The sequence below is a fragment of the Centroberyx affinis genome, unplaced genomic scaffold (genome assembly GCF_046629955.1).
Source record: "Centroberyx affinis isolate AG114_WGS23_722 - 3 ecotype Tasmania unplaced genomic scaffold, CSIRO-AGI_Caff_v1 ptg003073l_1, whole genome shotgun sequence".
NCBI classification, from domain to species: domain Eukaryota; kingdom Metazoa; phylum Chordata; class Actinopteri; order Beryciformes; family Berycidae; genus Centroberyx; species Centroberyx affinis.
In genome coordinates this window covers 279949-306362 of record NW_027281158.1, presented here as the reverse complement: position 1 = coordinate 306362, position 26414 = coordinate 279949, and the positions used below count along the sequence as shown (strand labels likewise).

At 39.4% G+C, this 26414-nt stretch overlaps 2 protein-coding genes across 2 annotated transcripts in view; both read left to right on the top strand.

Annotated features, from left to right (window-relative positions):
• mcm6l (MCM6 minichromosome maintenance deficient 6, like) overlaps positions 1-3118 on the top strand; it is a 29264-nt gene extending 26146 nt beyond the window's left edge. The window contains exons 16-17 of the mRNA XM_071537601.1: positions 1231-1370; positions 2999-3118. Of these exons, the coding sequence (XP_071393702.1) occupies positions 1231-1370; positions 2999-3118 (260 nt within the window). The remainder of the gene's footprint in view (positions 1-1230; positions 1371-2998) is intronic.
• Positions 3119-6925: 3807 nt separating this feature from the next.
• The window catches only part of ahrrb (aryl-hydrocarbon receptor repressor b), a 41578-nt gene continuing 22089 nt past the window's right edge, over positions 6926-26414 (top strand). The window contains exons 1-2 of the mRNA XM_071537597.1: positions 6926-6987; positions 9439-9620. Of these exons, the coding sequence (XP_071393698.1) occupies positions 6926-6987; positions 9439-9620 (244 nt within the window). The remainder of the gene's footprint in view (positions 6988-9438; positions 9621-26414) is intronic.

The following is a 26414-nucleotide window of genomic DNA, read 5'->3' as shown; positions in this document are numbered from 1 at the left end:
GTTAGGTTAAAGGGAAGAGTCATTTCTTTGAGAAGTTGATCCTATGAACTAATCAAGCCCTTTGGTAGATTTGGATTATTTAAATGAAATGTTAATGATCCCTGTGGGGAAATGGGGTGTGGATATTCAAAGCAGGACATTTAAGTGTAAGAAAGTATTTTTGCTTCTGCATATTTGGCACCAGCCCTGTTAGTATTTATTAGTAGTAATATTAATTGGGAATGCAATTCCTCTATTTCTATGTTCTTCCATAACCTGTAGCAATAGTTAGCATAAGTAATGTAACTGTTTGAAAGCAATTATTCAAGTACAATTCAGAGAAATGATTGCCGTCCCCAGCACTAACATTGCTGAGATGCTAATGAGAAGCTTCAGCCAATTTATCAGAAATCGGTGTGAAAATCTCGAGTTTCCTAAGAAGCAGCTTGCTCACTGATCAGATGGAGCTCTAAAAAATCCAGATATGTAACAACACTCATTTTAGACAAATTAAATTTTGTTTGCAGAAAAAGCAGGGGATAGTGAAAAATGGTGAGAGGGGTTGATGGTACAGCAGTAGAACAGCTGGCATTCACACACACACACACACACACACACACACACACACACACACACACACACACACACACAAATCTGCAGAGCCTATCCTGTTGCTGGGCTTTTAATAATTTTAATATCAGAACTGCATTATTGACCCCAACCCTAAAAAAACAGACCTACTCATAAATTTCTAATTTTACTTATTTAATATCATACTTGCTTTTAATATACTTCTTTTTAGATACTTTCAAAAAAAAAATTTTTTTTAAATATACTATTATAATTTTGGTGGTATGTTTAATGTGGCCGACAGGAGCAACCTGCTAAGTTGAATTCCTTGCATGTGCAAAACAAGGCCAATAAAGATTCTGATTACCAATTACACAAAATGTACAAGGAATTAGTCTCAGTATCATGACAGTGTTGACATGGTAATAACTGAACTACAATGAATGAGCTGACACTCTTAAGAGTGGCTTAAAATAAGTATGGCATTAGAATAACCTTTAAATTCCAACATCACCATCATTACAAACAGCCAATAGTAAGGAGGTCAAGGATCAGTGACAAGTGCTAGGAAAAGAAATAAAAATAAGAGATGCAATGCAAGACATCAAGACAGTAGTCCATACATGTTAGGCTGTCCATGGCTTTTGAATAAGATTATGCTGCGTTTGTCTTTTCCCTCAGTGGATGAGGAGTGCTCTCTGAAGAGGAGTGAGCTGATCAACTGGTATCTGAAGGAGATGGAAAGTGAGATTGAAACGGAGGAGGAGCTGATCGCAAAGAAAAACCTGATTGAAAAAGTCCTCCACCGACTCATCCACTATGTAAGGATTTCAACAAACGTTTTCCTAACTATTTTGGGTCTCATTGACTTGACTTAGGTCTGTAGTGACAGAGTAGGTGACCACTCACTGACCACATTTACATACGCACACAATGCAATTGTAACGCGATTAAGACAATAATGCAAAAAGTAAAAAAAAAAACACTCGCACTACTATGAGACCTGCCTACATCCGATTTATCCATGGCGTGAAATTTGAGTATATTGAGTTATTTTAAGTAGCATGAGCTTGTTAGCAAGTAGAACATTAATTACTCAGATGATGCGTTCACATCATATCGGATTTGACGTAAATATGAACTCAGATGGCACCCAATAACCACACCATGGCGCCTAAAATTGCGGGTCTCTATGACAGGTTACCGAAACTCTGTCCAATAAACAAGTTACTTGTGAGTTCATGTGACTTTGGTTTAAAGGAATAGTTCACCCAAAAATGAAAATACTCTCATCATCTACTCTGAAGAACTGGTCCCCACTGACTTCAGTTGTTTTGGAGAAGGCTGCTATGGAGTTGTGCTGGCAAACTCCCCTGTGTGTTATATGGACAAACTTCACCTGTGTTTCAACTGGCATGAGGGTGAGTAGATGATGACAGAATTTTCATTTTTGGGTGAACTATTCCTTTAAGTCCTGGTTGGTTTGTAATTTGGCAGTGTGAACGAAAACCAACCCTAGGTGTGATCGCACCCATAGTTTCCCATGCTGTTTGAGGTTTTTCACTCCACCAGGAAAAATCCACAGGGGGACCCACTGATGTACAACTAGGGTTGCAAAATTCCGGGAATTTTCAAAGTTGGAAACTTTCCATGGGAATTAACGGGAATTTATGGGAATTAACGGGAATTTATGGGAATAAACGGGAATAAACCAGGAATTTACAAAATTGAAGGTATGCTCTTAATAGGGAACTTAAATATAGTTGGGGAAAATATATTTTAGCATAATCCTGACTAAAACAACCAGATATCATGCAAGTACAGTTGAATATCTATGCTATTCCTCAATCACATGCACACATAGCACACTGCTTACTGCAGGGCTGTTGAGACCACGCCCCCTACATGCACTGTGCATTCCTGTGCATTTTTATTAATTTTTGAATGGGTTGGGTCGGGGGGATGAGTAATATTTAACTCAACATTCATGTTTTTGTTCTTCAATGAAATAATTGATTGTTCAATAAAATATTTAACACTTGATAAAGTTCTACTTACAAATAAATCTGTTTTAATTGTATTATTTTGGATGGATGTCTGCTTATAACAAAACAAATATTTATGCTTGGATATGATACCTTTCCATTAAATTACCCTCAATTCCCAGTTAATTCCCAGTTAATTCCCATAAATTCCCATTAATTCCCATTAATTCCCATAAATTCCCATAAATTCCCATAATTCCCATGGAAAGTTTCCAATTTGGAATATTTCCAAAATTCCCCAGCTTAACTTCCCATGGAAATTAACCGGAAACTTTCTGGAAATTTACCGGAAATTTTCCACCCCTTTGCAACCCTATGTACAACATAGAATATGTTAAATTCCTGGGATCTTGAGACCTTGTATGTTTTGATCTGGAGATGAAGTCTCTGCAAATGTGTTTCAGGACCACATCATCATTGAGCTGACTAAGACTGGGCTGAAGAAGGTTGGAGACGGAGAGGATCCAGTGACGGAAGAAGACCCCTTGCTAGTGGTCAACCCTAACTATATACTGGACGATTAAATGTTGGTTTGCGTTTTGATGGGTCAATCCTTATACTTGTACTACTGTCTCATATATACATTTGCTGACCCATAGTACAAACTATCTAATCAGGATTTTCCTCATCTTTGACTATGCAAAGTTCAGTGTCAGACTTGGAATTGTGGTTATCATGACTTGTTCTTAGGTCACTTTGCATTCATTTGCATACATTTATGTGAATTGATCTTGATGGAAAAGCATCATAATTGTATGGAATTAAAGTACACCAGCTACTTGAGTAAATATCAAATAATTTCAGTAACTTGTGTGGTGTGATGACTGCTGTAATAGTCCTTTAGACTGAACACCAAAACTTGGTCTTAGGTTTTGAGACCAAACAGACAAACAAAGTGACTGTCTGTCTGTTTGATTGGCTGTTTGATTGCACTCAGTAATGTAGTGGTAAATCATTAAAATAAACTATGACCTCCAGTCAGTGATCATCATAGGGCAACCATATCCTTCAGTATACCTCACTGCAAGCATGAATTAATAAAAGTCAAAGTCAAATCCTCATAACTAAAACATGAGTTTGATACTATTTACCATCATGTATACTATTCATTTATGTCAGCAAAAAGGTTAAACTATTCATCAAACTAGAAAGTTGCGTTTCCTGGAGAAAATGTGTGGGCTAGCTGTAAGTGGGTGCTTGCTAGGTGATTACAAGTGGTTGCTAAGGTGGTGACTAGGGTCTTACTTGGTGGTTGTAAGTTGATTTGATTACTAGTGGTTTCTAAGGTGTTACTAGGTGGCTGCTAGGTGATTACTAGTGTTTGCCCCATTTTGATGAGATTTTGTCTCTCAAACCCAAATCTGAGAATATTTTTACTGTTAGATATGATTTTGCTCACAATTCCATGACTATCTGTGCTGTAGGTTGAGAGATAACAGTGAAACTATGATCAAAACCGTCATTATTCTGCATTCTCTAATTGTGCTAACTTCTTGTAAATTAAATAATGCTGAAGTTTAACAATTTATCAATTTGCTGGGGACCCCCTGGAACCCCCTCAAGGACCCCTGGTGGTCCCTGGACCCCACGTTGAGAACCACCGCTCTAGGTGATTTACTAGGTGGTTGCTTGGGTGTTTTATAAGGAGATTGTGTGTCTGTGTGCACATGTGTATGTTTGCACATGGAGTGGAATGGAGTTGCAGGTAGTTGCTGCAACTGCAGCAACTACCTGCAACTCCATTCTTCCCCTTCTCTGTATCTCTCTCTGACTCGTCAAATGGAGATTGATGGCACTCATGTTTTGAGGGTGAAAAAAGAGCGACATCAGTGGGCTTGCCTACAGCTAGCCCACGGAGGGTAAATAAATGGGTTTACCCCTCTATGGTTTACCCTCCTCTACATCCCTGTTTGCTGTGTTGGTCGTGTGGTATAGTGACCAGCAGATGGCGCCCTTATACATTTTTTCCCATCAGTGTTAAGTGGAAGTGGGTCAGTAGGTCTGGATGAACGGGACTGACACAGCAAGGTCGCCTACACGTCACTGAAGCTTTATGGCCCCCATAGTAGCACTAATAGCCTACCCAGATGACGGAATTAATATCCGCTTAAATTAATAATAATAACCTCTTAAATGAGATGATGTGACTTCGGCCTGCTCAGCAGCTTGTTTAGGCCTGTGTTATTTCCACATCACCTAAGATTTGTTTTCCAACATTGAAATGTGTAGGTGCATCTATTCAGTTAGGTTGTTGCCATCATAATAGGGATGTAGTGGATGGTAAATTCAGTTTAACACCTTTTTTATTTGCAGGGTACTACAATTTCCCATTTGGCAGACGCTTTTATCCAAAGCGACGTACACATGAGATTTTAATACTTTTTTAATTTTAATAGGGTAGAGTAACTGATTTTGAATCATCACCCTGGATGTCATATAGTTTACAATCCGTTTAGTTACAATTACATCACTTAACTAGGCTACTGTTTCAACTCTTTCAAACTTTCAAAGAGTCTTCAATTCATATTTTTAGATGTAAACCTATAATGGAAGCTGTTGTAACGAAATTTGAGCAACAACGGATTTTCTGTCGGGTTTCATATCCTCTTCTAATCCATACCATACCTGGATTGTTGTCCTTGTATAGTAGAACTGAATGGGAAATCATTTAATTTCAAAGATGTTGCGAGTTATCGCGTGCTATAGGAGTTGGCTTTGCATTTGGGCTTTTTATCGGGCTACTTCACAAAGTTGTTGAAAATCCTAGCCCACATTTTCCTTCTAAATCCAACATTGTGGAACTCGTAGCAAGTAAGTAGTTAAGGACTACGCACATTTCACTGTCAAATAGTTTTATTTCGTCAAATACCACACTCGTGTAGCCTAGAATTGTAGACGAGAATTTTCCAAACTCTTAAAACAGGCCCCCCTTAAATTCAGAAAAGGCGTATTCAACAAAACAAAACAATGAAACCAATTATAATTTTGTTACACTCACCCTCAGTAATAAAACATGTATAAAAAATGTACAGTATCCGTCCATTTTGCTGTACAGAGAAATAGTTCCCATAGTCGGAGAAAGTAAATCACAGGAACATTCCAGAACAGGAAAATAACATTCAACGCGTCATAAATATCACTTCTAGATAGCCATCGTTGTTTTTGTTTCCACGAAGGCAAGTTGACAACGAACTCTCCTCCCTCCGTTTAACACAACAGACGTCTAGTCAAATAGTGTAGTAGCCTACAGACTGCAGAACTACATAGTCGGTCAGTATAGTGTAGCAGTAGTCTGTAGTGCTAGCTAGTCGGTCAGTATAGTGTAGTAGTTGTCTGTACTACTAGTTAATTAGTCAGTGTAATGTAGAAGTACAGTCTGTAGTACTAGCTAGTCGGTATAGTACATACTAGGCTACAGTCTCTGGTCCTGCTGGCTGCTGAATGAGTCCTGGTCCTTTGGGTGTTCAGGGGTTGGAGGGGTCACCCAGACCACCCAGTTAAACAAGTCAAACTAGACCAACCAGTTAACCCAAATCAACCAGTTAACCCAGGCCAACCAGTTAACCCAGACCAACCAGACCAAGCCGCCACCTGGACCACAAGCTAGTTCACCCTGCTGGAGTATAAAAAGAGCAGAGCAGCCTCAGCATCTCTGACACAACTCACTGGTGTACTGAACCACACAGAGCAGCCTCAGCATCTGACACAACACTGGACTCTACTGTAGGCTACAAGGCAAGAGGCTCTCTTCAATAAGTGGACCCTGCAACAGAATTTGGTAAGCTGCTTTTCATTTCTCTGTTTGTTTGTTTTTAGTCCAGTGGTTATCAAATTGGAGTCTTTAAGGGGCTTTCCTGGGTCAAATAATTAAATTCACTAGATGTTATTCCACTTAGAGAATGTATTGTAGTCTACAACAATTCCAATCACTATTATCTCCACACATACAGTTTTGATAGTTATACAATTGAATACTACATAAACAACAAAAGCTCCATAGCCTATTGTATGTATATTTGAGGTCAATGATTGCCTTTATAAGACAATTGTGGAATATTTTTCTAGAGGCAGCCACACTGACCATGCAGGCCTACTATTTACTATTGCTACCTACAACAACCTACCTACTGTCAACAACAACAAAATGCTGGGCTGCTTCATAATTTCTGTAGTTATTTGGAAAAACATGAAACGTGTGTATTAGGCCTATATCAGGTGGACGTGAAATTGTTTGCATTTTGAAAATGTCATGATTCATTACACTTAAGTTGGTTAATTGTGTGAATCCATTTGTTTCAGGTAATCAACTGTGAAGTGTCTGCTGTCCGATGATGATCCCGCCGGGGGATTGTCTGTATGCAGGAAGGAAGAGGAGGAAACCCATCCAAAAACAGTTGAGTACCCTTCTCTGAGTAGTTAATTCATCATATAAGAGTTGAAGAGGAATGAACCTACACTACCCATCAAAAGTTTGGGGATTGAACACCTGATTGATCTAAAGGCTTATGCTTAAATGCTTGAAATTTGTGTCTTAGACAAATATAAATAGTGAAGTTGATGCCTATGTATGAATTTCTTTCCAAAGTCCTTTGCCTTTGCCTTTCCATCAAGGCAAAGGGCGGCTACTTTAAAGAATCTAAAATATAAGATAGTTTTGTGTTATTTCATAGTTTTGATGTCTTCACGATTATTCTAAAATGGGGAAAATAGTAAAAATAAAGAAAAATGTGGTCTCCCCAAATTTTTGATGGGCAGTGTACATATATCAAAAATTGTTTAGAGTCAATTCTCTCTATAGAATTGAAAAGATGCTTGTTTTGTGTTCTTTTGCTAATTTCCTGCTAAATCTGCATATCATATGCAGCTCGATTGCCCTGTGTCTGGTTAATTTCATTATCGTTCTAATGCTGGCATTATAAGCTTTTGGGTGAGTTTGGTTGAGTACTTGCCAACAAACCTGTTGCACAGATGGTGTTTTTCCTCTGTCAGTAAAGCTTAACGGCAGATAGATTGTGCAGCTACAAACATATCTATTATATCAGCTGTAATGAAGTATTGATAGTCCACTTTCTGTAATATGAAGAGCTGTAGAATTTGAGTAGACACTTCAAATGAATGAGGTTGGAAGTACCTGATTTGCTTTCATAAATGTATAGAATCAAATTCTGTTTTATGAGTTTAGTGATTAACTTATCAAAATAGCATTGCCCAGTCTGTCATGCCGGAGCAAAATTCAGATGTAAAATGTGTACCTTACATGTATATTGCTTAATGATTGTAGTTTAGTGTAATTTGTTGACACAAAAATAGTTTGCACAGCCATCATCACGCAGCACTACAGCAATGTTCAGAAAAACATTTTGTTGTTAGAAATATATGTTAAAAAATTGACCAAATTTAAGTATTGAACTGATATCGCCATCATTTTTCAAGTTGATTAGGCTTTAATTTTTAATTCAATTTTTAATAAATTTTAAATTTAATTCATAGTAGCAAAAAAGCACTGTCAAATTTACAAAATATTTCTCAAGTGATTTAATTTTCTTGAAATAACCACATTTTTGAGTTAATCAAGTTTATATCATTTACGTTTTTTTCCTTTGCAATCAAATGTTTGAAAATATGAAATTGCAGATATGAAAAAAATTACAAATGTTTTTTGTCATTTTGCATTGTAAAATGCACATTATTTTACTAGTTCACATGTAATCATTTTTTATTCATTTTGTGGATGGGAGGATGTTTCATGCTGGTTGTGCACTATCACATAATTAAATCTGAAATGTCTAAATAATAATAATGAACCATCTTCTACCTTTGGATACCTAATGTGGTTAAATTAAGAGGACATATATATATATTGTAATTCTAGGATGATCCCTCAAACAGTGTCTGTTTCAAGCTGATTTGTATAACTTTACGTATGTCTGACCTGACTACAAACTGTAATTCCACTATGGTTACTGTTTAATCCGTCCTATTTATTATTACCTGGTGTAATTTGCACAGTCTTGCACTACTCATAATACTTTGAATCTTCCTCAGTCTATCTCCTGGTACACTGTTCCAGTCCACTGCTGGACTGGATACTCAGTATCCCTCTATCACAACTGTTATTCAACTTTTATTGTACTGCAACCATACTGTATATATACTGTGTGTATATGCATGCATACATATATACATACATGCATACATACATAGTGTTGTCTGTGTAGTCCACTGTCTATTGTATGTCCTGCATTATCCCCTTGCACTAAATGTGAGGTCGTGTTGTTCTGTACCATGTGTGGACTTAGGTTACTGTATTTGTTGTTGCTCCTCACCAATAAAATGATTATCTAATTAACACTGATGGAACCAGAGTCCACAAGACGCAAAATGTCACAATGTTTTTTTGTTGTTTTTTTTTGTATTGTAGATTCGAACTGAATGCCTTATTCAATTCTTACCACACAGAAAACGGCTAACATGGAGGCAATCTCAGGCTGAATAATGGAGTGGTAACGAAATGGCCATTCAGTCTGAATATCAGACTAGGGGTGTGGCTCTGTCGACATGCTTAGCATCACCCATGTTGTGTTGGGCCTCATGTCTAGCCCACGGTACACAAGCCTGGCTCAACAGCAAGCAGGCTGAACACAGTTGTCAAATTCATCTGCCAGTGGCTTTTGGGTAGTGAGATGCTAAACATGCCATGATGCTACAGTTCTCTATCTCCACTGGTTGTTTCTCTCGATGTGGACTAATATCGTTTCCCTCTTTTCTACCCACCCCCTCCCCACACCACACACACACACACACACACACACACACCTCTCTCTCTACGTTGCCTCCTCACCAGGAAGCCCTCCTCGGCCAGTGTGAAGACCAACCCCTCGAAGCGTCACCGGGACCGGCTGAACGCTGAGCTGGACCGGCTGGCCGGCCTGCTGCCCTTCACCCCAGATGTCATCTCCAAGCTGGACAAGCTGTCGGTGCTGCGCCTCGCCGTCTCCTACCTACGAGTCAAGAGCTTCTTCCAAGGTAGGTGGGGATGGAGGACAGTAGTGTTGTCACCAGAGTCACATGACTTGAGTCACAATTTTAATTGCTGGAGACTTGACTTGATGCATGAAGAGAAGACTTGAGACTTGACTTGACTTGTGGTGACTTGACTTTGACTTGTACTTTGATGACTTGAAAAGGTTTCTAAAGTCTCGACTTTGAGATTTGTTCTACCAGACAGCTGAATTTAAATTTGGTTTTCTGAATTTGTGTGGAATGATTGAATTTATTTAAGTTGAAACTGATTATAGAAATCAAAGTCATGATGCTCTTACCAAGTTTTTATCCTATTAAAACCATATTGCATTGAAAAGTCCTAGATATTTAGTTTTCTTTAAGATATTAAATTGATACTGGAATCTTGATTTGTTCTGACTTGACTTGCTGTTCTACATTTAGACTTGAGACTTGACATTAATGACATGGACTTGACTTGAGACTCGTGCCTAAAGACTTGAGACTGACTTGGGACTTGCGCAAAGTTGACTTGGTCACACTTCTGGTTGTCACAATGCCAGAATTTTGACTTTGATACCAGTACTGCATTTAATATTTAAAAATGTGATACTACTACAATACTACAGCAAAAACAAAAAAAAAATCTACCCATATACTTGTTAAAAATGGTCACACAAAAAATCATTTCACATTCAGACCAATATATTTGTTTTTTTCTGCGAGAGGCTTATTTGATTTACCCAGAACAGTGTAATGTTTAAGGTCTGGTGAGCTACAAATAGCGGTTTGAGATTCAGATGTTTCTTTAAATTTGTAAAAAAAATATTATTTAAATTGCTCCAATTTCTCACATGAATAGTATGATAATATTGTAATTTTAAACAGTTGTATACATATATGAGATGAATTCCTTCCTTCTTCATTATCTTTGTTATCAGTTCAGTGGTGCTTGGAGCCAAATGCTTGTGTACAACTTTTAGGCTGATATCTATTACATTGCAAAATGTAAATTAGTGAAATATGTAATTTCATGAACTGATTTATACATTTTTAAATAAAATATCTTGATAACTAGATCTAGTTTTTGTATTGTATCTTCATTGTTATTTTATACATAAAAAGTCACCAGAATACAGGGAATATGGTCAGGTTAGGTGGACTTTTTCTTATTTTATTTTAAATATTACAATCTGCATGACTACGCCCTGTGGAGGTGACGCTGAAATGGAATTTCAGCATGCAGAACACATTTGGTGAATGTATCCAGTGTTTATAAAATTCAATATGGAATTAGTATTTTGCAATGGTTACCATGACAAAACTAGACGACAGAGGGAAGAGTGGAGGAGTGGTGTGTTTGTCTTACACCAATGGGTCAAGAGCTTCTGCTAGTAAGGGAAAGCTCTGCGTGTTTCTGTGTCTACTATGTGTCAAGAACTTCTGCCACTGCGGTGTGGTGAATGTGTGTGTGTTTTGGTGGTTGGGTGCTGTGTGTGTGCGGTGGTGGGCTTTGGTGGGTGGGTGCTGTGTGTGTGTGTGTGTGTGTGGTGCAGCAGCAACCTATAGGTTAGAGAAGCTTGTGACCAGAAGGTCGCTGGTTTGAGTCCTACGACCAGCTGGGAAAATGTGGGTGGGGGAAGTGAATAAGTAACATTCTCCCCTCCATCGATGACTATTGTTGAGGAGCAAGGCACTGAACCCCCAACTGCTCCAGTGGAGCAGCTCAGTGGAAATAGAAGATTTCTCACAAATAGAAGACTGTGGTTGTACTGGTCAGCTCCCAGTGGCCAGCAGTGGAAGACTGTGGTTGGTTGTACAAGATGCTGTAATTCATTCTCCAGTGAAACAATACAAATCATCATTAGGTAATTGAACTAACGCTAAAACTCTCCATTATAAGAATAACAAATAAAATTCTTCAAGGTTTGATGCCTAGTATTCAATAGTAGGAAAACACTGGTATATGCAGATGTACTACTGGGGACTTTAAAGTAATTAATAGGCCATTTTGCACTTTGGCAGCCCCAAACGGCAGTGAGCGGTAACTTTTTTGGCCAGTCTGCGATCGCTGGATTTCACTCTGATCGATTTACATGGCAAGCGACAGGACAGAGGAAAGGCTAGTCTAGTCTTGTTTATTCATATAGCCCTTTATCATGCTCGTAGAAGCATAACACAGCATTTTGCATATAGCCACATCAGCTTGTGTTCATCAGTTCATCGCTGCAGGAAACCAGTTCTCTAGCAAATAAAAGTGACTTGTTCCAGGCTGAAAATATTTTATAATTGATAGCATCTAATGTCAATGAATGGGGAAAAACGATACTAAGAGAACTATACTTTTGAGTCGAAAAATAGGATTTTATAGCAAACAGTGGTGAGCATGAAACATAGCATCTTTTAATCATTTTCAATGCCCAGATGGCAAGAGTCATACAACTGAATTTTCTCTCTGCTGTATTTATTTATTTATACTTTTTTTGGGGCAGAATTGTGGGCCAATAACCCCGACTGAGTGGATTTGTGAGGTGTTGAGTATGTTCAGCACTAGCTGAATTTATATTTTTCTCAGGGGTGTTTACTTTCAGAGACGGTGAAAATGTTTCTCCACACACATTCAACCTCCTTTCTGTGTCGATGACAAGCTTATATCATTTGGACCAAAATGAAAATGTAAAACATGTGAGAGGAACCTTGATATTTTCTTTACATGTGAGCTGACCTCTGTCCATGATCTAGTCAAAGACAGCCTTGGTAACCCGGAGAACATGTGATGGATATACATACACAAGCCCTCTCCTGGCTCAACAGCACACAGGCTGAATACAGTAGTCAAATTCATCTGCCATGGTGGCCTTCTGAGTTTTTTTCCCCCTCTTGTCATTTTCTCGTGGCTTGGAGGGTGGAAGGTTGGGTAATGAAACAGATTAAGGGTCAAGGTCATCCACTCGGTTAACCGATGATTGTTGTCACTGTGGGGATTAAGAGGAGCTTTTTGACCTGAATTGGCGACATGTCAAATGTCGGTGTCAACCAGGCTGATATTTATGTCGGCATACAGAGAGATGATCAGTCCAATCCCATGTGCCCTCTGGTGTGGAGGCTGTCTTGTAATTATCTCTGATATCTACAAACCCAGAAATGACTTTGACAACTATTTTGGGTGGAAGGGACTCAAGAGAATATAAGAGCACTCTCGCACCTAAAAATCAATCCTGCTGCATTTAATTTTTTTTTTTTGACGACAGCGCCACCGGTGTCTTCTTTGGGGAATCTAGCCTTTATAAACTTTTTGGTCAGATGTCGTGTTATCAGTGTTACTGGTCACATATACCCAATGGACATTTTCCTGGTGTAAAATACTAGATATTGGGAGAAATCTGTATAGAGTCCAGCTCGAAACTGATTTTCTGCTTAAGGCGAATTTCTCCCTCGAGTTTAAAATTTCAGTTGGAGCAAGCATCTTTTTACCTCAGTTTGCACCTAGAGCCAAGTTGGGTCCACCTCGCTCCATTCGCCTCCTTCCACTGACTTTCCATGTGTTCACTCTAACTCCAACTGAACATAGGGTTAGAGTGAGAGGAACATTGAGTTACAGTGAATCTTTCTATTTTGTGCATTCAGCACCTGTTAATTCACTGGGACAACAGATATCAAGAGAAATACTGTTTAACTGTTTAATCGACGCACCTTTTCCTTAAAGGAATACGCAGACTTTTTGGCAAATAAAATATTGAATCAAATAAAATATTGAATCAACTCTGTATGTTGCTTTTCAGATGATGCAAAGCTAGCTGGTAGTGCTCACTGGTAGTGCTCACATGAGATGTTCAACAAGCAGGTGTCCACATACTTTGGGCCAGGTTGTGTATATCCTGTGTGCTATCAATCATATTTAACATCAGTGGGAAACTCATTGAAAATTGATTCTTGATACGTGATTTTCAGGTCAAGCATCAAGTTGTGTAGTGTTTGTCTCTAGTTCTTGTGGGCGTAACTTCCGGTTCTGGGAGAGACGGGGAGGGAGAGGGTGGAGGTGGGATGAGCTGGAAGTTTCTTTACAATCAGTGTTGTATTCGGTGGCAAGTCACTTCAAAACCGCTAGATGTCGGAAATTAGTGAATGTAGCTTTAATTTTCTGAAAAATATTTTCCTCTCTTTCCTCTATTTTTCTCTCTCTCTGCCTCCTCTGGTATGCGTCTGTTGTTGTCTGGTGTCAGGTCAGTAATTGTACAGATTGGGCTGTCACTATAACAAAGGCCGACGTGACTGACCCCCTACCGCACCAGACAGTCCAGTATGATGCTCAACAGGAGCAGAGCTGTGTGTGTGTGTGTGTGTGTGTGTGTGTATGTGTCTGCCTGCCTGTGAAATCCACCACTGAGGTCTTTGTTGGCCCAACACTATTGTTGAAGCCTTGTCTAAATCAATTAAGCTGGAGTTAAGGGGTGTGTCTGTGTGTATATATGTGCCTGTGTGTGTATATACTAGGGCTGAACAATTAATCAAAATATTATCTAAATCGCAATATGGCCAAGTGCAATATCCAAATCGCAGAAGCTGCAATTTTTTGATAAAGGTAAAATGTGTGAGAAAAAAAACATTATAAATGAAGTACTTTAGTGCTGCAGAGATGCCCTGGCCTACAAATCTTGTTCTCCAGATTTAAAAAAACATGTTTCTTTCTTACAGACCTCAACAAATGTCATCATGATTTTAATCGTTTTTTCAGTGAAAATGAAAATTGTGATCATTCATACTAATCGTGAATCATATCGCAATCGTAATACATGTCAAAATAATCGCAATATGATTTATTTATTTTTTTACCATATCTTGCAGCCCTAGTATATACATTTGTGTCAGTGTAATTGTGGAGGGATATTTACAGGGTTCCTACATTTTTTTACACACGTTTGGAAACGTATGGAAAAAGATGTTGGTAATTTCTAGCTCTTGATAAGTTTGGAAATTGCACAAAAAGTTTGGAAAAGTATTTGTTGCTGTGAAGGATCATTTTCATCTATAAAGTGATATGGCAGAGTTAGTAGGGGAAAGATGACTGTAAATCATATTCAACACCAAAATCATCTAACAAAGAAATTAAAGTCTAGAAAAAAAGTATGGAATTTTGAAATTGAAACCCTGGAACCCTGTATTTAAGGCTTTGTTCAATATTCATGATATTGGTGTGTGTGTGTGTGTCAACAGTATATACACTCAACTAGCTAGTACCAGGGGGTGGGTCCTACCAGCAGTGCATGGCTGTGTTTATCCTGCTTAGCCCTATCTCTCTGTGTATAAATTAGGGCTGAACGATTCTGAAAAAATATCTAATTGCGATTATTTTGACTGATATTGCAATTGCGATATGATTTGCGATATTAGAGAGAATGATCATTTTTACATCATTATTCTCATTTTCATTGAAAAACGTATTAAAATGATTATGGTGTGATTTTTGCGGGGATCTGTACCAAACAAAGATGTTTTCTTAAGTCTGTAGAATATGATGTGTAGGCCAGGACATCCCTGCAGCACGACAACATTTCATTTAAAATGGTATTTTGACACATTTTGCCTTTAACAAACATTGCACCTCCTGCGATTTGAAAATTGCAGTAGGCCATATTGCAATTTCAAGAAAATGATGATTAATTGTTCAGCCCTAGTGCAAGTTCAAATCCAACCTCCTTACAGCAACATGAAGTGATAGGACATAGTATTAGACTGTCCAACATAGTCCTCACTGTTGACTTTGTCTTTGAATGTGTTACCTCAGATTTCTCTAGAAGATTCCTTATGTTCTTCCACATAAAACTGTTTTCTCCTGTTTTTTTTTTCTCCAATATGGATTTATTCTGACTGGCCTGCACAACAAGAAAGAAACCAATAATATTCATATTCAACTCCTTCAGGATGGTATTCATTTTTTATTTCACTACTGTATGTGAGCGTCTCAATATGTCTCAATGTTTTATCATTGTGTTCATGGCTTTTGAGCAGGTTTTAGTAGAATGTGTACAAAACAAAATATACCTCTGAATGTAGCAGTGCTCAGTACTTATTTTCCCAAACAGCAAGACATTCCATGCAACTGCTGGCAACGCCCAGCAAAAACCTAGTTTCGCAATAATATCAATTTTTGCAGAGTTGAGGAGAATTTGTTTTTTTTGTAAATTCCCATGTATGATTGCAACTATACAATATGTTGTCATTGATTTGGCTTGGTCTATTTGTCAAGTATGAAAACCTTGCAGCTCCAATTTTTTATTCTTTCTTTTTCTTTTCAGGCTTAGGCTGCTCTAGTTATTATTTTGCTTGTGGAGTCATTATCATCGGCCCTGTGAAACGCATGCAAAATGTTACTTTAAAGGATAAGGCCGGTGTTTTTTAATGCATTGCTTACCGTCAACAAATCCTATGAAAATAACAAAATCAACAATGCGTTTGCTCTACTCCCGTTACTTTCTGACTTCTCACGTATTGTTTTTAGCCGTCAACCCGGAAGACATTGGCTCCAATTGTAAACTAAAAACCTTGAAATACAGCTCACAAAGACATAGTTTCCATTTTAAAAATCGCTAACTGTTACCACGAAAAGTCAGGCTGTTGTAGTTATTATCAAATCAAATTCAAATGGGAACAAATTCTTCATTACGGCGGGGACTATTTTCGGTGCTACGGAACTACTTTCCTGACATCGCAAACGTGTTTACAGCCGGCTTATTATATTGTAAGGAAAGGAAGGAAAAAGTCGGCCGGCCCAGCACATCGTGATGATGAAATATGCTGCAGAGCAACAGCATGGCTCTGTGACGTGTTTTTAATAGTTTTTTTTAATACAATGGAGTTCTGTGGCTGCTGGGACATGGCTTCATTGGGCACCGGCTACATGGACGAGATTTGCTGGCAAAACAAAACAAAATTGCTGATTTTGTTATTTTCATAGGATTTGTTGACGGTAAGCAATGCATTAAAAAACACCAGCTTTATCCTTTAAAAATGTGTGGTTTTAGGGCCCCTGCCCCTGAATTCTAAAGCCTGATAGTCTTGATAAAGCTGTAACAAATTGGCTTCCATGTCAACTCAAATCTGTTATCATTTTCCAAGATTTCATCGGTTAGGCATGATCACATGGTGGTAGAACCCACACACACACACACAGGCCCTCTGTCACGCAGGTCAACTATTAGAATGGTTAGGTCCTCATTGATTAAATATGCGTGGTTACACTACAACCCAGAGACACACACACATATGCAGATATGGATACAGACATGTAGCGTGTCTTGACATGAGCACAGACACCCCTCCTTATTCCTGCAGGGCGGGTGTTAGTGGGGTCCATCAGCTCACACAATGGAAGCCATCAGCTTGGGTGTCAACAGAGGCTGCGACCTAATTGGTGGTGGAAAGAGCTGCCACGATCGTCACGATCATGGCCATGCTGTCCTTTGTTCCTGTGTGGGACGGCGCCACATGTCTGTCTGACCAAGCCTCGCTTCCACGACATCAACATTAGGCATTTTTACCACAACTAATTAATTGAGTAGTTTACTAACCTCTAAAGTGGGGGGTTCTTAATAATGACCAGTGACATTTTCAAAAAAATAAATACACTCTACGCCTGTGCTTCCCAACCTTTTTCCTTAAGGGACCCCTATTCTATCACTGAGTAAACAGATGACCCCTGACGAAGTGACATATTTTATGGATATTTCATATTATATTCAATGCATAACAATAACAGCACAGAACAACTGATAACTGTACAATTAACCCAAATAGTGAACGCAATAACGGCAGGAAGTTTGTGTAAAATGAGCAATTTGGATGAATATTGAGCAGATTATGTGAATATTGCATATATATATATTGCAAATATTAGTTTTCCTGATATTTTTAGGAACGTTTTATACAATTCTCTGTATTATTTATTTTTCACTATCATACATACTTATTATGCTTATTTCGGACAAATTCAGTGTTTTCTTCTCCCTGACGCTCGGCCGTTGTTCTATTAGCTCTTTGGTTGTTTTAACTGTGTACTTAATGTAGCTTGTGTTCATGTCTTCACCGCGCCTTACGACGCCCCGTGAAGCTTTGCCGACCCCTAGTGGGGGTCGGGACCCCCAGGTTGGGAACCAGTGCTCTACGCTACTCTATGATTGATAGAACACAATAGTGATTCAACCTATAGCCAGTTCATGAAAGCTTTTACATGTCGTTCTAAACACACAGCGTCTGGTAGGTCTTTCCGGGTAAAAATCCTCTGGTGCACAGGAAGTGATTCATCTTACATTTAAGCTACAGTTTGTTTGGAATAAAAGAAGAACTTGGTAGTTGGCATGAGCAGTGATAACCACCATGGCTGAACAGTCAAATGCCGCTTTTCCACTGCATAGTACCGGCTCAACTCGCCTCGCCTCACCTCGACTCTACTCACTTTTGGTAGTACCACTTTGGTTTTCCACTGCAGATAGTACCCCCTCAATGTGCCCCACCCCCCAAACTGGTCGTCATAGCGACGCTGCGACGCTGCATGAAACGCGACACACAGCTACAATGGAGGATATCGAAGCGATGGTGTTCTTGATTCTCGGTGTGTGGCTGTTAGTCACAGCAAGGAGACAGATTTTATTTCAGAAGAGGCTGAAGGCAGCGAGACAGCAGACTGCTCTCTGGCTGCTCAAGGCGACACAAGAGGGTAAGCTAACCGCTAACCTGGTAGCTAACGTTAGCATATACGTCCCGTGTCGCGATGATGATTCTCTGACCAATCAGTGGTCTGCAGTGTTTTCACGTCACCTTTTGGTATCGCCTCAGCTCGCCTCAGCTCGCTTGGAACCTCGACGGAGGTGCTACGAAAAAAAGTACCAGGCACTAGGTAATATGGTACCTGGTACCTGGTACTTGGCCAGTGGAAAACCAAAAAAGGCGAGTCGAGTCGAGTCGAGCCGGTACCATGCAGTGGAAAAGCGCCAAAAGAAAAGAGCGCCACCGCCAGAAACTCAAACTTACATAAGAGAAAATCTCTGGGAAGTGCAGTGCAAAAACATCACCGCAACCGCTTGGCACAAATTATGGCAACAAATTTTAAAAATCAGGATCTCGACCACTTTAAATCTTTTCAGCCCAGGACCCATGTCTGCCATTACTCCCCCAACTTACCAACTCATAGCTTAAAGGAATGCAAGTTTATTAAAGGAATAGTTGAAAATAGTTGAAAATGAAAATTCTGTCATGATCTCCTCACCCTCATGCCAGTTGAAACACAGGTGAAGTTTGTCCATATAACACACAGGGAGGTTGCCAGCACAACTCCATAGCAGCCTTCTCCAAAACAACTGAAGTCAGTGGGGACCAGTTCTTCAGAGTTCCAAAAAGACCTACAGTATATTTACACCATCATTTAGTGCAAATCTGAACTACAGCTGATTGATTTGCAACAAATAATGGTGTATAGGTCTTTCTATTCACAGTGTGATTGTTTGGCTGTTTTTGTTTTGGAACTCTAAAGAACAGGTCCCCATTGACTTCAGTTGTTTTGGAGAAGGCTGCTACCAACATAGCAATCTACAAAAACCTGATATATTCCTTTAAGGCAGGGTTACTCAAATGTTTTCATGTTAAGGACTCCCAAATTGATCCACATTACCCCAGACGCCCCTTTTTGATCTGATTTTGTCCCATGGACGCATATGGGAACATTTTAGTTGGAGGTGGAGATAATAGTGGTGAGAGTGAAACCTATGATTTCATTTGTAATTATTAAACATTCTCTGACTGGGATAACTGAATTAAAGTGGTAATGTGTGTGTGTGTGTGTGTACTGTCCCTTTAAGGCTGTGCTTGGTGGCGTTTGGTTTGCGTGACTGGAACAGACTGAGGTTCTGACCTCAGCCATGCCATGAAAATGATCTGCAACACACTGCCGACCTGGCAGGCAAACAGAAGCCTGGGGGCAAAGACAGAGGAGGAGGAGGAGGAGGAGGAGGAGGAGGAAGAGAAGAGAGTGTAAAGGAAAGGAGAAGAAGGATAGGAGAAGAAAGAGGAGGATGAGGGAGGAAAAGGAGGAAGAGAGTAAAGGAAAGAAGAGGAAGAGAGGGAGAGGAGGAGTAAAGGATATACGAGGAGAGGGGGGTGAGAGGGAAGGAGAACAAGGATAAGAAAAAGAAAGAGGAGGAAGGAGGAAAGGATATAGGAGAAGAGGTGAAAGAAATGGGAGGGAGGAGAAGAAAGAGGAAAGGAGGAGAGGGATAGGAGAAGAGGAGGAAGGAGAGGAGTTGAGAGGAAGAGATGGTAGAGGAGAAGAGAGGAGATAGAAGAGCATGAAGGAGGGGATAGGAGAAGGGAAGAGAGCAGAAAAAATCAAACGGGAGGAAAGGAGTGAGCAAACTAAGAAAAGAGATGAAAAGGGAGGCAAAGGGAAAAGAGAAGAGGGATGGGAGGGAGGAGAGAAGGACAGTGTCAAGGGGGTATAAGAGGAGAAAAGAAGAATGGAGAGGAATGATGGTGAAAAAGAAGAGGAGATGATACATGAGAAAGAACAGGAGAGAGAAGTAGAGAACAGGGCTTCTCCAGCAGGTTAAATAAGATTTCTGTGTTCTTTCTGCAGTAGTAGGTCTGAACTGTACTAAACAATATATGAATGATGTTTAACACATGCTATTTGTAGGGTTTATAGACTCTCACCACACATGTACTCCCTGTCTCTTATTTTGGGGGAGAGCGGGGTAAGATGAGCCAGAGTCGGAAGTGGACGACATGACATCCGATATATCATCCACCTCCGATATGATAGAGGCTCCCTGACCACAGCAAAATAAAAACACCCGCAATGACATTATATCTTCTTTGCACATTTTATTTATTCATTTATTTGTTCAGTTATGTTTTTTGTGAATTCATTCTTTATTGAGTGGGTGTGGTGGATCGCCCTGCATTAGAGTGTTTTGGTGCCCCATGATGGTCTAAATGCTGAGGCTTTTCCACCCTGACAAGAATAAAATTGTGGGGGAAACACTGAACACTTGGTAATTTTGGCATGGAAAAGGTCAAATTTATAAATACTGAACATCAGCACAAAATGTTTCTTATTGGTTTCTAAAAGTATCAGTATTGACCGATATTGGTCGAACCCTACCCATTGAGCACGTTTACATGGACTGCAATATTCCGATTTTTACCCGATTAAGACAATACTCTGAATAAGACACTGCCATGTAAACAGCATTTTCTGATTACCTTAACCCGAATAAGGTCATAGTCGGAGTAAGCAATAATCAAATTAAGACATGGGAGTATTCCGATCTGTAGTCTCATTATTGAAGTGCATTGTAGACATGTATACACCTTAATCGCACTGTGACGTCCTGTCAGAGTTTTTGCAGCATTTTGCGACACGTACGGCAATCCAACTGCTTGACGACGCACGCTCTAGCTTCCAGCGAGTGTTGCGCAACTTGTTTACAAAAGAAAAGATGACTGCCACCGGTAAAAACAAGTCCCAACATTTTGTCCCGACCACGGTAGCAACATGACAGAAAGGGTTTCAGGTTAAATTACGGAGAGAAACTCTGACGTAATGTGGGTGTGCGTCTTCAGTCATTAATCGGACTATGCTCTGTAGCATGTAAACGGGAATATGAATGGAATATTCAATAAGCAACTCCTGTAAACACCTTAATCGAAATATTGTCTTATTTAGAATAAGGTCAATAGTCAGATTATTGTAGTCCATGTAAATGTAGTCATTAATGCGACTAAAATCGGAATACTCTACATGTCTTAATTCGACTATTGCTTACTATGACCTTATTTGGGTTAAGGTAATCAGAAAATGCTGTTTACATGGCAGTGTCTTATTCTTATAGTGTATTGTCTTAATCGGGTTAATATTGGAATATTGCAGTCCATGTAAACGTGCTGATTGATTCTTTCTTAAGGATCTGCTAGGGTCTTTGTTGCTTTGCTCACTCGCAAAGTGTCTTCCTACAATCTCTTCATTCATGTATTTAAGCATTTCTGCTATAAAAATGTGTGCCCATTATTCTCATAGTCTTTTTTTTTGGTCATTCCCAAAGCTTAGCCTGGAGCTTCATCTTCTTCATCAGTACTTATGCCTTCTAGGTTCTTGCAGCTGTACTATTGTACCTTGTTCCTGCTATATCCAGCTTTGCAATCAGAAGTAATGTATTAACATCAGTCAGTCACAGCTTAGGTGGCCAATTGTGGTCTTATGCCCAATTTTGAACCGTTATATTATTTATTTGCGACAGTATCTACAGTTAGATGAGCCATATTTTTTTAATTCTGAATGAAATAATTCTGATTCCCGGCAAGTGTTTACATTACAGGGTTTTTCCTGCATAGAAAATTACGAGATGGCCGCCTCTATCAAATTTCGTGCCGCCTCAACAAAGCTCCAGTGTCTGCATGAAACAAAAAATAAATAAAAAAAACTAATTACACATGTTGCGCTCGGTGGATTTCTGTCATTTGTAACTGCAATGGCTGCACTACTCTGCTGTGGCGCTGTATCGTAATCAGCACAATAGGCCCTTTTCACAAACATGGCTGCAGTACTTCGCCCATAACTCTGTCTGTGATCACTTATTTTGTGTTTCAACATAATGTATAACACAATACAGGTGTTGTCACTGACATATCTTTCTGTTGTCAAACAACTGTACAACTATAAAAAAGCGATTTGATCGAGGGTCACAAAATGATAACTGACTAATGGTAATTTCTGTATTGTTAGCATTTTGTGACCCTCGTCTGATAACAGAAACAGAAAGATATGTCAATGACAACACCTGTAAAAAATGAGACAGAACTAAAACAAATGCTTCCACCCATATTTCAGGATGTTGACTTTCAAATTAACTGGTAAGAATGCAGCTAAACGAGAGAAGAATGAAAATGCACCTTGAAAAAAGAAAAAAAAAAAAAGTGGTCCAGGAAAATGGCTGCAGGAAAATACAAAATCCAACAAAATGTACTTTTTGTTGCAAGAAACAGTTTTATGAGCATAAATGTACTTAGTACTTGTCCTATGTGGCTGGTTCCATCGCAGCATTGTTGAAATTGAGGTCTTTGTAAATGCCTGGTCACATGACACATAGTGCTTACCATAGCTAGGAGACAGGGGGTAACTCAACTTACCCACTAGCTCATCTTATTCTGCTCTCCCCTAAAATAAGAGATAGGGAGAAGATAGAGAGATAGTAAAAACAGTATAATAAGATAATATAAACAGCACATTTCCTCACATGTTGATGACTGACATCTAGAGGCCGGGACACATCCCATGGTCAGCCAATCCCTGAGCCCCATTTCTCACAGCTGTCCAAACAGACAACAGCCTTGACCTCCTGCTGGGGCTTGGGATGCACTACTCTGAGGGACGAAATGAGGTGTGTGTGTGTGTGTTTTTACTATCTTTTGGGGTTCAGATCTCAAAACTAGAAAAAAAAAAAAAAGAACAGTCATTAGTCAGTCAGTACATTTTGAATTTTAAGGCAGATGCCAGAATGTGAAGAATGTAGACAGTTGGTTGAAATATAGAAAATAAGATTGTAAAAGGTGGTGTTCTTGGTAAGTGTGCAGCTTGAGTTTTGAATCATTTGAGCAATCAGTTGGTAATAAATAAATAGATTTATCAAAAGCATTTGACACTGTGGATCATTCTCTTCTTCTGGATAGGCTTAAATCAACTGGTTTTGACATCAGTGCATGTAACTGGCTTCCGAGCTATCTTACTGGCAGAACTCAAGCAATAGTTGCCATCAATCTGACTTCATTGAAGTCACTAAAGGGGTGCCCCAAGGCTCAGTTTTAGGTCCTATCTTGTTCACGTTGTACATAAATGAGCTGGGCTGCTTAATTCAGAACAGCTCTATTCATTATTATGCTGATGACACTGTAATTTACTCATCAGCGCCCTCTATTGGGTTAGCTCTAACCCTAACCCTAAACTTAAGCTTGTGCTAAACCCAGATAAGACAAAATACATGCTTTTACCAGTTCACATACAAAAAAATCCTATGAATTTTAACATTAGTACAATAAATGGGGTTCAAATTCACAAGGTCCAGTGTTTAAACTGGGTTTCTTTTTTAGAAATAAGCAATGCCTTACAATGAGTAGTAGGATGCAGATTGTACAAGCAACATTTTTATCAGTGCTTGATTATGCAGATGTGATCTATATGCACGCTGGGGCCCTGACGCTCAAACCCCTTGATACTGTTTACCACAGTGCTCTTAGATTTATAACCGGTGACATGCTTAGAACACATCATTGTATTCTCTATGAGAAAGTAGGATGGCCATCTCTTACCACTTGAAGAGAACACTGCCTTTTGTTTATTTATAAAGCCTTACAAGCTAGCGGCAAGCTACCATTGTATTTGTCTTCACTTTTAAGTTTCAGTGCTACAGGATATCATACACGTTCGCAGGCATACATTAGACTGGACATTCCACGTACAAACACAGAGTCAGGAAAGACCGCTTTCACCTTTTACGCTCCTAATAGATGGAATAGGCTTCAGGACTCACTCAAATTGGACTGACTTGTCTCCATAGAGATGTTTAGGGTGCTGCTGGATGATGCATTATATAGGGATTGCTCTTGTCTTCTCTTAGTTTTCTTATTTTGTCTGCATGTGGATTGTCTGTCATGTCATGTGGGGCGGCTGTGGCTCAGCAGGTAGAGCTGGTCGTCCACTAATCAGAAGGTTGGTGGTTCGATCCCCGGCTCCTCCAGTCCGCATGTCGAAGTGTCCTTGGACAAGACACTAAACCCCAAATTGCTCCCGATGGTTGCGCCAGCACCCTGTGTGGTAGCTTGCCACCATCGGTGTGTGAATGTGTGTGTGAATGGGTGAATGTAGGCATACTGTAAACCGCTTTGGATAAAAGCGCTATATAAACGCAGTCCATTTACCATCCATTTGTCTGGAAATAACTTGTCGTGAAGTTTGTTTGTTTTGTTTTGTTGTTGTTGTGTACGCAGGTCTCTCTTGAAAACCATTCCATTGAGATCTCGATCTCAATGGGACTTACCTGTTTAAAAAAAGGAATTGAATTGAAAGGCTACAAATCTGAGTAACCATTTGGTGCAATATGGTACATCTACGGTTCTATTTAGAACTACGGCTGGCGATACGACCTCGAATCCATATCGCGATATGTTGTCACATTTACTTCGATAACAAAATATTATTTAATTTATTGTTATTTCATTTCATTTTTTACCTTGGAGCACAAATATTGCATTCTTTTGTCATAGCCCTCTGTCAACTACAGTCCTGCAATAATCAGTCAATCATTTAACATTGTCAAGAAGAAGAGATCCACTCTACTATATTGCTACGCTCCAGTAGGTTGGTTCTTTAAGTATCATATCATAGTAGGCTATTTGGCAAAATGTTTCGTTACCATTGCCCAAACTTGATAAAGCTGGCAAAAATATTGTTGTCATGGATAAATCATTCCCTGCAGTTACAAACGCACATTGTGATACAACACTGGACGAGCGTGCACCACTGACTACAAGGTGAGAGCACTGTTTTGTTGCCATAGGGACTAACATTGCCTAGATTGTTTTAATTGGAAAATTTGGAAATTACTAAAAGTGCACAAACAATGTAAAGCCAGAGTACTATTCTCACTGCCAATGGCTCCACTATTGGCCAATTTATGATGGCCCAGTTTCTGTTCCTTATGGACAGCCGAGAAAATTGGTACTCTGTAATGGATGTGATTTAAAATGTAGTGAAGTACAATGCCTCAGTAAAAACATACTTAAAGGAATAGCTCATCCTCCTCTCTTCCCCCTTTCCTGACTCTCTCTCAACTGTACTGCCCAATAAAGCAGAAATTCCCTGAAAAATGTCTTTAAAAAAAAAAAGTGACTATTAGCAAAAAGGTTTCTTAGGGGTTGAGGTTAGAATTACGATTGGGTTCAGGCAGGAGTAAACCGATCAAGTTGCATTAGGGGTAATGGTTAGGTGTATAGCAGTAATGGTTAAGGTTATGCTTTAGTAGATGAAAGTAAATGAATGGAATTTCCTCACTAGTATAACACAGGGTTTTGTGTGTGTGTGTGTCTATATGTGTCTCTGTGTGCATATGTGCTTGCTTTAATGTGTGTGTGTGTGTGTGTGTGTGTGTGTGTGTGTGTGTGTGTGTGTACATGTGCATGTGCAATCCTTTGTATGTGTTTATATGTGAGAGGTTAAGTTGGCTTGACAGATAAAAGTGTGTGAACACTGTTGGGGCCAGAACATACAGTAGGCTTTTAACCTGAAGTGCTCAGGCCTCATTGACCCCGTCAAGAGCTATTGGGAGAGCGGCATACTACACACACACACACACATAGGCACACAGTGTCATCTTGCTAATGAGACACCAATTCCCTGCCCCATACCCTGATATACTCCCTATCTAGCTACCACACACACACCAAACTGCAGGCATGATCCAATGCTCTCTGGCGGAATCCCTTGGTTGCATTTGTCTGCCTATGTTTTGCATTTGTTCATCTACATTCCATTTAGTATTAATTTCATTATCACATTTCATTCCAATCATTTCTGAGCAGCACATAGATACAACACAACTCAGCTGCAGCACATACACACAAAGTGAAAGGATATTAACTGATAACTCTTTGATCAACATGAAAAAACTGACAGCAGTCTCTGTCTTCAAATATTTATGTAGTTCTCTTTGCTGCATGGCAACACTTAAGTTCACAGTCTATGTAAAGTGGAGAGCACTAGCTAGTTTAGTGACGAAG